The 15,510-nt window shown below is 29.5% G+C and overlaps 1 protein-coding gene across 1 annotated transcript; it reads right to left on the bottom strand.

Annotated features, from left to right (window-relative positions):
- Positions 1–8,192: 8,192 nt before the first annotated feature.
- On the bottom strand, positions 8,193–9,466 carry LOC108480813 (uncharacterized). Its single transcript, XM_017783923.2, has 4 exons — positions 9,202–9,466; positions 8,958–9,082; positions 8,745–8,857; positions 8,193–8,658 (listed from the first exon to the last, which is right to left on the bottom strand). Exons 1-4 carry the CDS (start codon positions 9,251–9,253, stop codon positions 8,520–8,522), a joined length of 429 nt encoding a protein of 142 aa, XP_017639412.1. The 5' UTR covers positions 9,254–9,466; the 3' UTR covers positions 8,193–8,519.
- Between the last annotated feature and the right edge of the window lie 6,044 nt (positions 9,467–15,510).

The raw sequence follows: 15,510 nt of genomic DNA, 5'->3' as shown, positions 1-15,510 counted from the left end.
GTACATCAAAACTTATCTTAATCTTGATGGATATCCATTTAATAAGATATTCATAACAATTATAATTTTTTAATTTTTAAGGACATTATGATATTTTAATTATATTTATTAATAATTTATTCATTTTATGGTATAATTGCAATTCAAACCTAAATATTTATGGGGAAGGTGAACATCCGATCAATAGAGATAGAGGCCCTTTTACTAGGAGTCACACTACAGCAAAAAAGGTTTTTAGCGGCGTTTTTAGTGGCATTTGGACAAAAAACCCCGCTATAGATTGGACATTAGCAGCGTTTTTAAAACGCCGCTATAGATTGAGCATTAACGGCGCTTTCTCAAAAACGCCGCTATAGGTCGACCATTAGTGGTGTTTATCAAAAAAAGCCGCAAAAAATTTAAGCACAACGACGTCGTTTTATGTTGAGCTTTAGTGTCATTAGCGACGCTTTCTCAAAAACGCCGCTATAGATCGAGCATTAGCGGCATTTTTAAAAACGCCGCTATAGGTCAACCATTATCGGCGCTTCTTGGAAAACGCCACAAAAAATTAAGCACAACACCCTCGTTTTATGTTGGGTTTTAGTGTTATTAGCGGCGCTTTTTGAAAAACACCGCTACAAATCGAGCATTAGCGGCTCTTTTTGGAAAATGCCGCTATAGGTCGACCTTTAGCGGCGCTTTCTAGAAAACGCCACAAAAATTCAGTGTCATTAGCGGCGCTTTTTGAAAAACGCCGCAATAAACATATTATTTATTATTTAAATGGTTTATTTATATTAATTAAGATAAATTTTATTTTTAATTGAATATTTAAATTAGTCAAAAAAATAATGACACGTAGAAAATATTTGAAAGTAAAAGCATAGAAAAATATATGTTAAAAATAAAAAATTAAAATACTATTATTTAAAATAATTTTAAAGTTTTTTGGGTATATGACTGATTGTTTGTTAATTTATATATTAAATAAATTATTATATTTGTAAAATAGATAATATTAATTTTAAAATATTGAATTAATTATCATTATAGTTTAGAGTTTATGGTTTAAGGTATATGGTTTAGAGTTTAAAGTTTATGAGTTACTATTTTAAGGTTTGTGGATTATGGGTTTAGGGATTATGGTTTATGTTTTAATGGTTTAAGGGTTGGGGTTTAAGGTCTAGGGTAGTGGTTAAGGGTATTGGGTTAGGGGTTAGGGGTTTAGGGTTTAGATTAATTAGTGTGAAAATATATGTTAAAAATTGAAATACTGTTATTTAAAATAATTATAAAGTTTTGGGAGTATATGACTGATTGTTTTAAATTTATATATTAAATAATTTATTATATAATTGTAAAAGAGATAATATTAATTAATATGAATATATTAATATTATAATTATAGTTTAAATTATTTAAGATATGATAGATAAACTTTATATATATTAAAATTAAAAAATTGGTAACCCTTGCATCTCTAAAGAAACAAAATTAATTAGTAAATTGAAAACGTTATTTAAATTTCCTAAAATATTGAAAGAATATATAATATTCAAATTTTATCTAACTAAATTAGGGTTTAAAGTTTAGAGTTAAAGGTTTAGTGGTTTGTGGTTTATATGATAGGGTTTTGAGTTTAAGGTTTTGAGATTTAGGGTTTATAGTTCGAGGTTTATGGTTTAAGGGTAGAGTTTAGTGTTTAAAGAATGGGTTTAGGGGTTTAAGGTTTAAGGAAGATCAAATAAAGATGGGAGTGAAGGAGAGGCCAATGCTACTAAAGAATGGTTTGGTCGGTAAATCAGTTAATCAATGTCAACCGAAACTAAGCTATTTAGGGTTTAAGGGTTATGGTACAAATTTTAGGGTTTAAGATCTATATTTTAGGGTTTACAATTTAGTGTTTGAGATTTAAGGTTTATAGTTCAAGGTTTAAGGATAACGTATGAGAAGTTAAATTATAAAACTTTACAAATTAAACAAATTTAATAAATAATTAAACTATAACAATTTATTACCATTGAAGGTATTAGTGGCGTTTTAGGCTAAAACGCCGCAAAAAAGCATATTAGTTTAAATAAAACGGTGACGTTTATTTAGAGGCATTAGCGTCGCAAGGAAGTAAAACGCCACAATAGATTAGAATTAGTGGCGTTTGGTTAAAAACGCCGCAAAAATAATTTACATTAACTAAAAACGATGCCGTTTATAATGCATAGCTTTAGCGGCACTTTGTATGAAAACGCCACAAACTATCGACCCTTAGTGGCGCATTTGATAAAATGCAGCAAAAAAAAATTACATTTAATTAAAACGGTGTTGTTTCTGATAGGGTTTTAGTGGCGCTTGGTAAGAAAACGTCGCAGTATATATAACATTATTGGCGTTTTTTAAAAAAACACCGTAAAAAGCTATATACTTTAAAAAACGGCATCGTTTTCCTTTCTTACATTTTATCCTCTTGCCTTGCCCGATACTTACCCATTCCCCCCCCAAACAAATTTTCCCCAATTCAAGAAATTTTCCAAATCCCTTATTTTGCCCCAAAATCCCCGTCATCTGCTGTTGAAGACGCTGACCGGACCACCTGCTCATCGCCGTCTGCTGTCCTCTTTGCTGTGTTGCCGTCGCCATCTCCCTCTTCTGCCGCAAGCAATCGGTAATTTTAATTTGACTTTAGATTTGTTTCAATTTTCTGGAAAATTAGGTGTTGAAAAGTTTGTTTAGCAGAGGTGGGTTTTAGGTTTGGAGTGGGAAAGACGTTAATGACAGTTAAATGGCTTTCCCAGGGCCTGAATAGAGTAGTAAAAAGATATAGTGCCTTCATCATCAATGGATTCAGATTTCATACAAAATATCGCAAGAGATTGAGGAGAACTCAAAATTGTGGAATTGTTGTTAATTCTTCAATTACAAGTTATGCTAGTGCTAGGGACAATAATCCCGTTGAGGGAAATGTGTAGTATTACGGACTTCTTACTGATATTATTGAGTTGGATTACTATAGAAAATGGAAAGTTGTCTTATTTCAATGTGATTGGCCTGATGTTAATACTGGTCGCGGAATTAAAAACGATCAATTTGGTTTTACAATGGTGAATTTCTCTCCATTGATTCACACTAGAGAACAATTGATAGACGAGCCATATGTATTTTCTTCTCAAGTGAAACAAGTTTTTTACTCAAAAGATCCAACTGATGAAGGTTGGTACGTTGTACTCCGAAACACCTCTAAAGACTTGTTTGACATGGGCAATGGAAGTAGAGATGACATCGTCGAAAGATTAGAAACTTTGCCTTTTCCAGAACAAAACTTAAATGAAAATATCCCTAGTACTAGTACACAATTTCAATGGGTTCGTCAAGATGTGGATGAAGATATTTACGAATTATGATGTAGTAAGATTTTACGATTTTTTAATTATATGTAATATTATAATTTTAATCTTGCTCATGTTATATAATTTAACTATTTTATATGTACTATTATTGTTGTAATTTGTTACTAAAATTTTAACTATTTTATGTGTATTGCAGGAAAAATGCGTGGAAGAAGATTACGAGATTTAAGTATTGTCCAGAATACTCCAAATTCGGAAGAAGCAAATAGTGAACAGCAGACAGTTATTGGATCTTTGAATGTGCCGGAGACACTTGACGAGCCTGCAGAATTTCAAAGTAATGTTAAGTTTATTTTACATATGTGTTGACTTTTATTATTGATTTATTTTTCATTTTTAATATAAATATAACATATTGTTTGTTAGCTGAGAGTGGTGGGACGCGCAGAGGTCCAGGACGTACGCTACTTAAAGATTTATACGACTTAAATCCTGTCGAGCATGTCAAAGTAAGTAGAAACAGTCATAGTCAGCCTGTTGGATCTGAAGCTCGACTTTTAGCAGGCTATTTGGACATTATAGCATGAAATGCCAATATGTTCCCTATCAACTACGAATCATGGCATCACATGCCTGATAGCAACAAAAATCAAGCTCTCGATAATATTAAGGTAACAAAACATCTAATTGTTATTTATAATACTTTGGTTTAAGTTTCATTTATATTTACATTCTAAACTTGTGTTTTTTTAGGAGAGATTTGCTTTAGAGGTCTCGGATGACTATATCAAGAAGGCATTGGGTAAAAAATGGAGAGACCATAAAAGCACTTTGAAAAAATAATATTTTAAGAAAGACATAAGCCTCAAAGAAAAATTGCGAAATGTCTCGCCGGGAATGCTGAGGTACCAATGGGAAGATGCGGTTAGATTCTAGAATTCAAAGAAAGGAGAGGTATTACGTACTTCCAAATTCTTATAAATTTTTCGGTATATAGTGTTTGCTATATACGTAATAATAATTATAGTATGTAGGACCGTGAGTGAGTTGGAACAAGCAGCAGGCAAAAACAAAAATTCATGCACACGGTAGGGTCGAGAAGTTTCGTTTCTGTAGCTAAGGTTGAGGTATTATGAATTTATTAATTCTATTATATATTAATGACTTTCTACTATTAAATAATATTTTTACTACTATATTGTAGGAAGCCTCGTCTAGTAAAAAAGTTAGACGCCTTCAGCTTTTTGAGATTACGCATAAGAAGAAAGATGGATCTCCTATGACATCCGAAGCTGGACAAATTATGGTATATTTACTTAATAAAATTTGATTTATTATAAATAATTATAATGTTTAATTATAATGGTTTAATTCGTCGTTAGTAGCTTTAAATAATGTTAAGTTATGTTGCATTCCTTTTTATTATATATTTCGTTTCTAACTCTTTGATTGATTTATTAGGAGAAACTAAAGGAGAAGAAGGCAGAGTATGAAGCGGTTGCTTCGAATGATAGTTCTTTTAATCTTGAGAACATTGATAACAGAATTATTACTGAAGTTTTAGGTCCTGAAAGGTATGGTCGAGTTCGATTTCAAGGATCTGGTGTTACCCCGACCCAATATTTTAGATCTGGCTCCCAGCAATACATGCCTTCCGAGAGTCAAGCTCAAGCTGAAGTTCAGAGGTTAAGAGACCAGATAGCTCAGATGCAAGCGAGCATAGTTGAGAAAATTGCCGAGGTTGAAAGAAAATATGAAGAACTCCAGCAACAACTTAGACGGATGAAGCAGCGAGGGAGGCAGCGGCAGCAGCGAGGGAGGTAAAGGCAGTAGCGATGGCAGCAGAGTAGAGTAGAAAGTACGATGAGCTCCAGCTACAGCTTCAGCATATGATGAAGATGTTTCAGCAGTCGCAAAAGCCGTCATCTTAGACATTTGTTTTCTCCTTGTAGGAATATTTTTAACATTGTCACATTTAACATTATTGTAAGAATATTTTGAGTTATACTTCATTTATTAATTTACATTGAAGTATCATTTTCATTTAACGTTTTTTGTTGTATTTTTTATGCTATATTTGCTATTTTTGGTTGGATTTCATGTTATATTTGCTGTTTTTGGTTGGATTAAATGCAGGAAGGGTTGGATATTGGTGAAAAATGTACACTACAAATCCGCCAAAATTAGCGGCGTTTGTAACAAAAGTGTCGCTAAATTCCATGACTTTTAGTAGCGCTTTTCCCACAAACGCCGCTAAAAATCGTGACTTTTAATGGCGCTTTTCCCACAAACGCTGCTAAAAGCCATGACTTTTAGCGGCACTTTTCCCACAGACACCGCTAAAAGTCATAATCTTTTGTGGCCTTTTTTTCAAATAAACGCCACAAATTTTTGCGGCGTTTTCTATAGCGGCGTTTTTTGCGGCGCTTGTGAAAACGCCACAAATAGTTCAAGCGCCGCTAAAAGTCTGTTTTCCTGTAGTGTCAGGTTGCATTTTGCTCTCTCTACAAAAAAAGAAAAATTAGTCCATATACATTAGATTAAAGAGCAAATTGGTCCTTTTGTTAAAAATTTCATCAATTTTTAATGTTAAAAGTTGATTTTTATACGTCAACATGAGATACGCGTGGCATGCCACATGTCACTATTTGATTATTTCATAAGCCACATCAATTTTTAGCAATACAAATGAATGAAATTTTTAACAGAAATGATAAATTTAGTAAAAGTGGCAAAATGCAATTTTTCTCCTAATACAGGGGCCTCCATGATACTTTTACTGCTAAAAACTGATTTGCCCATTTTTACTCTTAACAGGGATTAATTTGTCTATTTTTTTAGTAAAAGTGACAAACTGCAATTTGACTCCTAATACAGGGGTCTCCATAATACTTTTACCGCTACAACTTGGGTTCTAGTAATAATTTATTTTAATTACATAAAATAAAAATATTTCAGTAAAAGATAAAAATAATTAAGGGTAAACTACACCATTAATCACTAAACTATGTTAAGTTTTCATTTGATCACTTAACTAAAAAAAGTTACAATTGATCACTGAACTATTCAAGAGTTTTTATTTAAGTCATTAGGATGTTAAGTTTTTTTAAGTTCTGCCAACGAGCTCCAAGCTACGATTCAAATATCAATATGGTGGATCGGTACCCATTGGCGATTAGAAGAAAATATATTAGATTAAAGTGGATTTGATAGCCAGTGTCGGAGATCGAAGAAAAGGGTTGTTTAAATTTTGATTCGTAGATTCATGACATTCAAAGTTGTTTGATACACAAAATTAAAGTGTAAAAGAAAAGAGGAAAGAAAACTTTCAATTAATGCAGACAGTACAAACAAAGAAAACCATATAACATTAATTTTAACATTCCAATGACTTAAATAAAAAACTCTTAAATAATTTAATAAAAAATTATAACTTTTTTTAATTAACTTAAATGAAAATTTAGTGTACCCAATAATTTAAATGTAGGGACTCAAAATTCGGTTGTGATGGTGTCGTCCACAGGGCGATAATGACTCCCATGATTTTATTTCTTTATCACGCCTGCCCCCCACACTTGGTACCCCTTGCATTGGCCGGCCCCATAAACTTTCGCCTAAAATACTTAACAACGGGTCCGTCCTGCCACTCAAATATCTTGAGAAAACTTAAGAGAATATTTTAAGGGGTGCCATCACAGCTTTTTTCTAAAAGATTTATCATTTTTCAACCAAAACAATTACCATCATCTTCTTTTTATTCTCTAAGTGTAATCTTAAAAATCTGGAATAAAATATCAACAAAGCATAATTAGAGGTTTTTGCCATCCATATGACACTTGCAGTAGGAGAAAGACAGGAGAACTACATTAGTAAGTTTATATTTAACTTTAAAAGTTATAAAAATAGTTATTAAAATATTCAAAATTTTTATTTAAGTTACAAAGTTATTAAAATTACTGTTGTATAACCTTTTTCCTTCACATCACTTAACACCAATGGAAATCTTTTCTTTTCCTTTTCTTTTATAATTTAAATTTTTTTATAAAAATTATGAAGGTCACAAATCTACAAACAAAAATCTAAACAATTTTCTTTTTTTAATCTCGATATTGACAGCTAAATTGACTTGAATCTAAAATATGCTCTTTTACTCATCGATATGTACTAATCCATTGTACTAATCGTTGAATAATTGCTTGAAACTCACTAGTCAAACTTTTAATAAATTTAAATTTAGTAACCTAAAGACTTACATAAAAGTTCTTAAATAATTCAGTAAGTTAAATAAAATTATAATTTTTTTAAAGTTGAATGAGAAAATATAAATTTATTAATTTATTTCATCAACACATGATATATGATAAATTGCTTTGAGAATTCAAGATGATATGCTTTCTTTTAAATAAAGCAGGTAAAAGGAAAACCCTGAGAGCCCCACAGATTTAAATGTTGATCAATACTTCAGCCTTTTCTTTGTTGTTATTTGTATTACAAGTCAACCAAATTATGATTCAGAGATTAATCTTTACATATTACTGTGTCAATTCTTTTTTAATAATCATATTATAAATTCTGATTATATTTATTTTTTTTAACACAGCATTTAAAATTATTATAATCTTTTTAACTTATAAATAAAAAATAATAAACTTTAATACACTTTAACTCACATGTACAATCTAACTCACATCTTTTTATAATGAAAAGAAACTTAATCAACATATTTCTTCAACATAGTTAACCAGCTGGTTCTAAACTAAATAATCAATAGTCAATTCCGATTATATTTTCCGGAATCATAATAAACCTTCTTTAGAACCTGGATTCTTTTAACGTAGTGCAGTGAAAAACTATGAAATCATAAAAAGATTTTGCACAATTCTTCTTGGTTTACCAAAAAAAATAGAAAAAGAAAAAGCCACCACTAGAAGAAAATTCCGTCATACAGATCTGTATACAGCACAAAAGCTTAGAAAATCTTAAGCTGTCAAAGGAACCCTAGAGACCAATACTTACAACAGATTCATCCCCACACTATCACTAATTTAGTCCTCTCTCTATACTTTGTACAGATTCAAAACCATGACACACTCAACACGCACAAACCAGCATATTATCTCAGTAATATTATGTTCTATATATACAGATTAAGTAGATAAATACTCCCACATAAGATACCATTAGGAGTTAAAAATACTAATTGGCACTGATTCCAGAATCTTTGTTAAACTTTGAAGTAGCAAGGCCGGCAACATGGAACTGTGGTTGGTAATTGTTTGTAGGGCGGTCAAGAACTGGAGGTTCATTCAAGAATGCCCAAGCGCTCCTTGTCCACCTACAATCATCCATGGAATATCTCTTAATTTCAAGTTTTTAAGCTTTTCTTTTTGGTGGGTATTCAATAAGATTTTAGCTACTTACCACCCACTTTGCTTTACGATATTTTCCAGGCTTGTTTCGGTGTCCATGTCTAGGAAACCCTGGTTTCTATTTGGTGTAGGCATGGAGCTTGATCTCATATATTTCCTTCCATACTGCATCAATGGAGTTTCAAATTATATAGATGTCAAAAGATGGTACTAGTTCAGTACAAAATTACCATGTTACACTGATTATCAAACAAATAATTTGTACCTGCTGATTGCAACTATCTGGTGAACCATATATAGCATTAAGATGCTCTTCCTCTGTTTTCCTTTTTGATCTCCAGAAAGCTTCAATCTCTTCTTTAGTAAGTGACCGATTTCTTTTAAGTATAACTGAAATATTTTTCATATGATCAAAGATTAAACAACAAGGGTTAAGTTTAAAGGAAAAAAAAAAACAGAGAACAGCATGGAAACAGTGAGGCATGTAGTAAGAGGTTTCTGCAAAGAACCTGATGAAGGATCAGATATAGGAGAATCCCATCCTGACAATAAAGAACCCATTATTTTGTTGATGATCTATCACTTGCTTGAACCAAAAGTAAAGTGAAGTCAGAAATATATTGAGAGAAAAATGGGGCTTTATATAGGCGAGTGCGAGCGGAGTGGAGCCTTATCATTTCCTTGGTTTTCAGTGGGGCAGTCCAGTCTACCCTTTAAGGCTTCAACTCGAGCTTATCCTCAAAAACATATTATTTTATTTTTCCTGTGTAAATGGAGACAAAGAAGACCGATTTATTGAGAATTGAGACGGCGACAAAAATGGTGGCCTTTTGATTGTGATAAGCCTCACCAAACCTCTACCCATTGATTTCATACCACGCGTTACTTACTTTTGATCTTATTTGTCAGCCTCACCATAGAGTGAAGTGTGAAAGTGGGATTTTGTGAATTTCTTTTAATCTTCTTAATTAAATTTTATAGAATTTAATTTTATTTAAATAAAGAGAAAAATTCAACTTGATTGAACCACTAATGACTTTTCCATTGATAAATTAATCAAAATTGTGCATAAAAATAGAATTGAATTATAACTAATTATTTTATTATTTATTTTACTCAAAAATTTAAATAAAAATTTAAATCAATTACAATTTTGCTCCAACATGGCTCATTGGAAATTTTCCTCAAAATTCCTCTTTGCATTTCCGGATGAATTAATAGTATTTGTTGATATTATAATCTTTTAAATTTTAAAATTTTAAAATAAATGTATATTAATAGTTTATAAAATATATGTTTTATTATTAAATTTGAAAATAATTAATAGTAAATAAAAATATCAACATTTTATTATAAAATTTTTCTATTGACAAATAAATTAATTTATGAAAAACAATTATAATAAAAGATAAAATTCAAATTTTAATATAAAAAAATAAGAACAAAATTAATTTAAAATAATTTTATAATTTATTAAGAATAACTATAATTAACGGTTATATTTTTCTTACAATTTCTTTTGCATCAATATCCTGCGGCACCCACAAGTTTTAGTCCAGCTAGGTGTTTAACGTTGGTGAAGCTGTCGGGGTGACATTTTTGAAAAATATTTTATTAAAATGACAATTTTAGTAAGAAAATTATGTAACATTAAAATTTTAAGGTTATTTATATACTATTGAAAGAGATATATAATAATATTTCTATTAGTTCAATACAATACAGTTACTATAGTGATTTTAATATAATATTAATATTTTGTAAATATAAATGCAAATGAATGGTAATTCCAATATAGTATTAAGATTTTACAAATATAATATAATATTAAGATATCACTATAATGAATCAATACAATATTAAGATTTTGTAACCGAATCGTGATTCTAATATAATGCACTCAGCTACCAAAAGGTTATGATTTTTCTAAAACGCAACTTAGGCTTAGTTTGGATGGGCGGTATATTTTTTTTCTATGAGATTAAAAATAGCGGTGGCGGTGAGATTAGTTACTGTAGCGGTGAGATTAGAAACTGTAGTAGTGAGATTAGAAACAATGGTGGAGTGTGTGTTGGATTCAAACATAGCTGTAGCGGTGACGTAAGAATAAAAAATGACTATTAAGGACATCATATTAGAATTGATATATAATAGAAGTTTTTAAATTATTTTCTTTTTTTAAAATTATTATAATATGTGAATTTATAAATTCATTTAATAAAATATTAACATGTATCTTCCAATATTTTATTATAAATATTTTAATGAATTATATAATCAATTTAAATTATTTATTAGATAAAATGATAATTATTTTAATTTTTATAGTTAAATATTCTTTTATAACAATGATAAATATTATTTTCACAAATAGTAACATTATACTTGGATCAAATTTTGAAATATCTAAACAGATGAATTTTAATTAAAAAAATATAGTAACATAAAGAAATTAGTTTAACTTTGAAAGATAAAATGGTAAAATAATAAATAAAAGTATGGGTATTTTTGTCATTAGAAATACCCACTGCCCTAATGCCCTCAATTGCTGTTGAAAGCTCCAGCCCCTTTTCAACACAGTAGTGAGGTTGAAATAAATTTTTACTCAACTGCAGTGCTGAACCAAGCAGCACAGCAATGAGATTGGTAGCATAAATCTACCCCAACTGCACTCACTGTCCCTAAAAGCCAAACCAAAGAGGCCTTAGTATTATAACCTTTTTGAGGTTATGACATTTAGTCACATTTTTGTGGTGTTAAAAGATATTTTATGGTATTTCTAAATCTGACACTTAGTGGTATGACTTTTCTTAAATGACATTTAATTACATTTCCATAGTATTTATCTATGCCTCAAGTTTGAGTGTAAAATATACAATCCAAATTTTTTTCTTCTCTTGAGTAATTTTTGACATTATTCAATTTTAAAGATGAAAATATACAATATAAACTTTTGGGTTCTGGCATTGTTTAAATCAAATGTGCAATTATTTTATTGCAAGGTATAAAAAGAATTGTTCCATTCAAAAATAAACATTACATTATATCTTGAAAATAGTATTTCTTAATTTTTGGAATATTTTTTTTATTGTTGCACACGTAGTGGAAAAATAACTATTCTTAAGAAAATGGTGCTTGCCTTTAAATTTTTTTATCCAAAATTTTTATACAGTAATTAAAAATAATAATTATATTAATATAAGATGAGTACCATTAGTGATAAACAATATTTAGAATTTCTTTATATATATAATTTTTTTTAGCTTAGGATGTGATTAAATTTATATGGTAATATTAAATTTAAAACAAAAGTTTTATTTCTTTAGTTACGAGTAAGTATCGTAAGTTTTTCATTTATTAAAAATACTTTTATATCTCACATTTACATTAGGGCGTAGTTAGGGGAGTTAGTAGGGCCAACCCTTAAAATAGAAAATTTTTATTTAAGCTCTTTAAAATTTTTAAAATTTTAAATTAATAAAAATAAAATTACACTTTAACTCTCCTAAAATGATAAAAATCGACTCAACTTTTAAAAGTTATAAAGATATAAATTATTAAAATAATAAAATTACAATTTTATTATCGTAAAAATAAAAATTTAATTTCGACTTTCTTATAAAAATTTTCTAGTTTCACCTCTAATTTACACTATAATTTTCTCACTATTTTCATAATAATAATATTTAAAACAAAGCATTGAGCAACTCAAGGTTGGCATCGATATTACAACATGTGCACTAAATTATATTATATATATAAATATTTTATATATAAAAATAAGAATTAATTAAATGCACCTTTTAATTTAAATACAATAAACCAGTACGTCATATATATATATATATGAGTATTACTTTACACCATTATTAACTAAAGTTTTATAATTATAATCAATATTATCATTTGTACACACTAAATTATTTAAATTTATTTATTAATCAGTATGTTCGCACATCACATGAGTAAGAAAACTAATAAGTATATAAATGAGATTTAGTAAGAAAACTAGTAAATATATAAATGAGATTTTTAAAAGGGAATTAATTAAATATTAAAAATAATAAAATGCCAAATTTCATAAAAATACAATATGAACACAAATTCTTTTAAGACGTTGTAATATAATATGTGTGTGTGACGTGTTCAAGCCACAATATTCAAGAGTATCTAAGCATGTTATTGAGATGTAGTGTGGTAGGTGCTCATTTTATCTATTAATTATATGGTTAGGAGCAGGGGCGAAGTCAGAAAAATTTTATAGGGGGCCGGATGAAATTTTAATTTTCTATAGTTTATATCTTTATAATTTGTAAATGATTAAATTAAATTTTTATAATTTTAAGGGGGCTAAAGTGTAATTTTACTTTTACTAATTTAAAATTTTTAAAAAATTTTAAGGGCCTAAAATATAATTTTACATTTTAGGGGGGCCGAGGCCCATGCCAACCCCCTGGCTACGCCCCTGGTTGGGAGTTTGATCTCCACCTATAAAAATAGAATGCATTTTATGTTCAATAATTTACGTCTTCAAAGAGCACATGTGATAAAATAATTAATCACGGTTGACAATGGATATCTTAATTTAAAAAAAAAAAATTATGTTTTTAGTGCTCTAGTATTGTGTAGAAATGATAATTGTTAATTTGTGGGATCGATGAGAATGAGATTACCCGACAACTCATTCGGCAAGAGAGCTAATCTGAAAACACCTTTTGACGGGTGTGGAATCGAATAAAAAATTAATATAATATTTTACTCTTATAAATTTAATTTCTAAATAGTGATGAATCATTTATTAAGTTCACTTTTTATATTTCCTCGAAAAAAATCACTTTTATAAAACAAATTAAAATCGAAATGAAGATTTTCAAATTAAAATAAAAGAGATTATATATTTTTTGGCCCCTAAATTGGTAACTAAGTTTATTTTGGTATCTACTATTTTTATTTTATTTTGATACTTGAACTTGACAATTAAATCTATATTCAACTAAATCTAGTTACCAAGTTTAGGTATCAAAGTGGATGAAAAAAAGTATACGTACCAAAATGAACTTAGCTGCCAAGCTTAGGAGCAAAAATCATATTATCCCAAAATAAAAAAAAAGGCATAATGATAATTTAAGCCTTCAATGTTTAATTTTTTTTCAAATTGACCCTTACTATTTTTTAGCTAAATTTGGCCTTTAATCTTTTAAAAGAAGTCAAATTTGACTATCAATCTTTCAAAAATAATTGAATTATTTTTTTAATGGAAATGTTCACTAAAATATTAAAATTTTAAACATTACAACCCACATGTGCTTCATACCATTTCTTTTTCAATTTTACAAACTTTTTTTTTATAAGTTTTTTGAATTTTGAATTTGAATATTTCATAAATTTTAAATTAATTCTTAACGTGACATATAAGACAAATAGTGTTGTTGATATAAGTGTTCGACAAGGGAGGAGACAAGGAGAAGATAGTAGTGGTAATAAAGGGGCAAATTTACCTAGATAAGTGAAGAGCCAGAGTAAGAGGAGAGTAAAGAGAGGGTAAAGGAGATTATATTTAGGTAAGGTTCACAAGGTTATTCAAGGCGAAGGAAGATCCTTTAGTCCTCATTCCATGGGGTATTTATAGAGGGAGGCCTTGTGTCTGGTAGTGCCACGTCACTAATAGTATAGGTGGTGGTAGGTTGGTTGTCATCAAACGTGACACTGCTCTAACATTCTCTTTGTTGAGGCAGTATGAGGTTGTTATACTTTAGTAGTCCCTTGGTGGTCCTCTTTTGGAGATAAGTGTGTTCTCACTAAAAAGCAGATGGTTTAGTGGTGGGTGGTTCAATGGAGGATGAAGCATACGGGTGGTTAGTCACCCATTGATCAATCAGACAATGTGAGGTGGGAGACCATCCGTGGGTGCTTTTTAAGTAGCTTCTTATGGTGCCACATGTCCAAGATGGGTAAGAGTATAACAAGTGCTATGTCAACACGGAGTACATGTGAATTACCATGCAAATTGCTACACCAACTTCATTAAAAAAATTAATGCTATAATCAACATTTCCATTTTAAAAAGTGATTAACTCTTTTTGAAAAATTAATAGCCAAATTTAGCTAAAAACAAAAAAGAACAATGACCAAATTGACAAAAGATGTCAACATTTAAAATTAAATTTTATCATTATGCCATAAAAATTGCTAATAATATAGATTTCTTTTTCTAAACTAAAGATCATTAAAGATTCATAAGAAATGTGGCAAAGCCACAACCCTTATTTCTTTTTCTAAAAGAAAGATTTAAAAGGTAAATTATACCATTTGTCATTAAATTATGGGTAAATTTTAAATAATTTAGTGACCAAATAAAAACTTTTTTAAATTAAGTGATAAAAAAATTGTCCAGAATTTGTGACTAATGATGTAGTTTACCTTAATTTTTATTATCTTTTTGTTGTTATTTGAATAATTGAAATTAATCTTATCTTAGGCAATTTTCTACTTGCATAAATAAGATAAATTATCCATGAACTTTTTTGTGCCTTTTCATCCTTTCCAAAACTTTGTACATATAATTTGTGGTTGGTTGGACTTGAAGCCATGCCCAAAAGATCATAGAACATTGTTAAGGATTAAACCTTCGGTGGGACCCTCACACATCTGGTATTATGTCTTAGTGAGGGGTTTTGTCACCTGACTCCGCTGAGAACTAAGTGCTTAAAGAAATAGATGATTCATAGAGTAGAAGTGTGTTATCGAATGCTAACAAAAGCGAACTATACGTGTTGAGTCCACCGAAGATCAATACCATGGGGTTTGATCCAAGGTCG

The sequence above is a fragment of the Gossypium arboreum genome, chromosome 1 (genome assembly GCF_025698485.1).
Source record: "Gossypium arboreum isolate Shixiya-1 chromosome 1, ASM2569848v2, whole genome shotgun sequence".
Classification (NCBI taxonomy): domain Eukaryota; kingdom Viridiplantae; phylum Streptophyta; class Magnoliopsida; order Malvales; family Malvaceae; genus Gossypium; species Gossypium arboreum.
Note: the sequence above shows the minus strand (reverse complement) of the source record. Positions and strands in the feature narration are given on the sequence as shown.

Bases quoted from the DNA above. Each gene is read 5' to 3' on its own strand.
- LOC108480813 (XM_017783923.2), bottom strand. From the start codon at position 9,253: ATGGGTTCTTTATTGTCAGGATGGGATTCTCCTATATCTGATCCTTCA. The intron at 9,083-9,201 runs GTTCTTTGCAGA...AAAATATTTCAG, and splicing joins TATATCTGATCCTTCATCAG to TTATACTTAAAAGAAATCGG. The intron at 8,659-8,744 runs GTAAGTAGCTAA...GGATGATTGTAG, and splicing joins ATCGTAAAGCAAAGTGGGTG to GTGGACAAGGAGCGCTTGGG.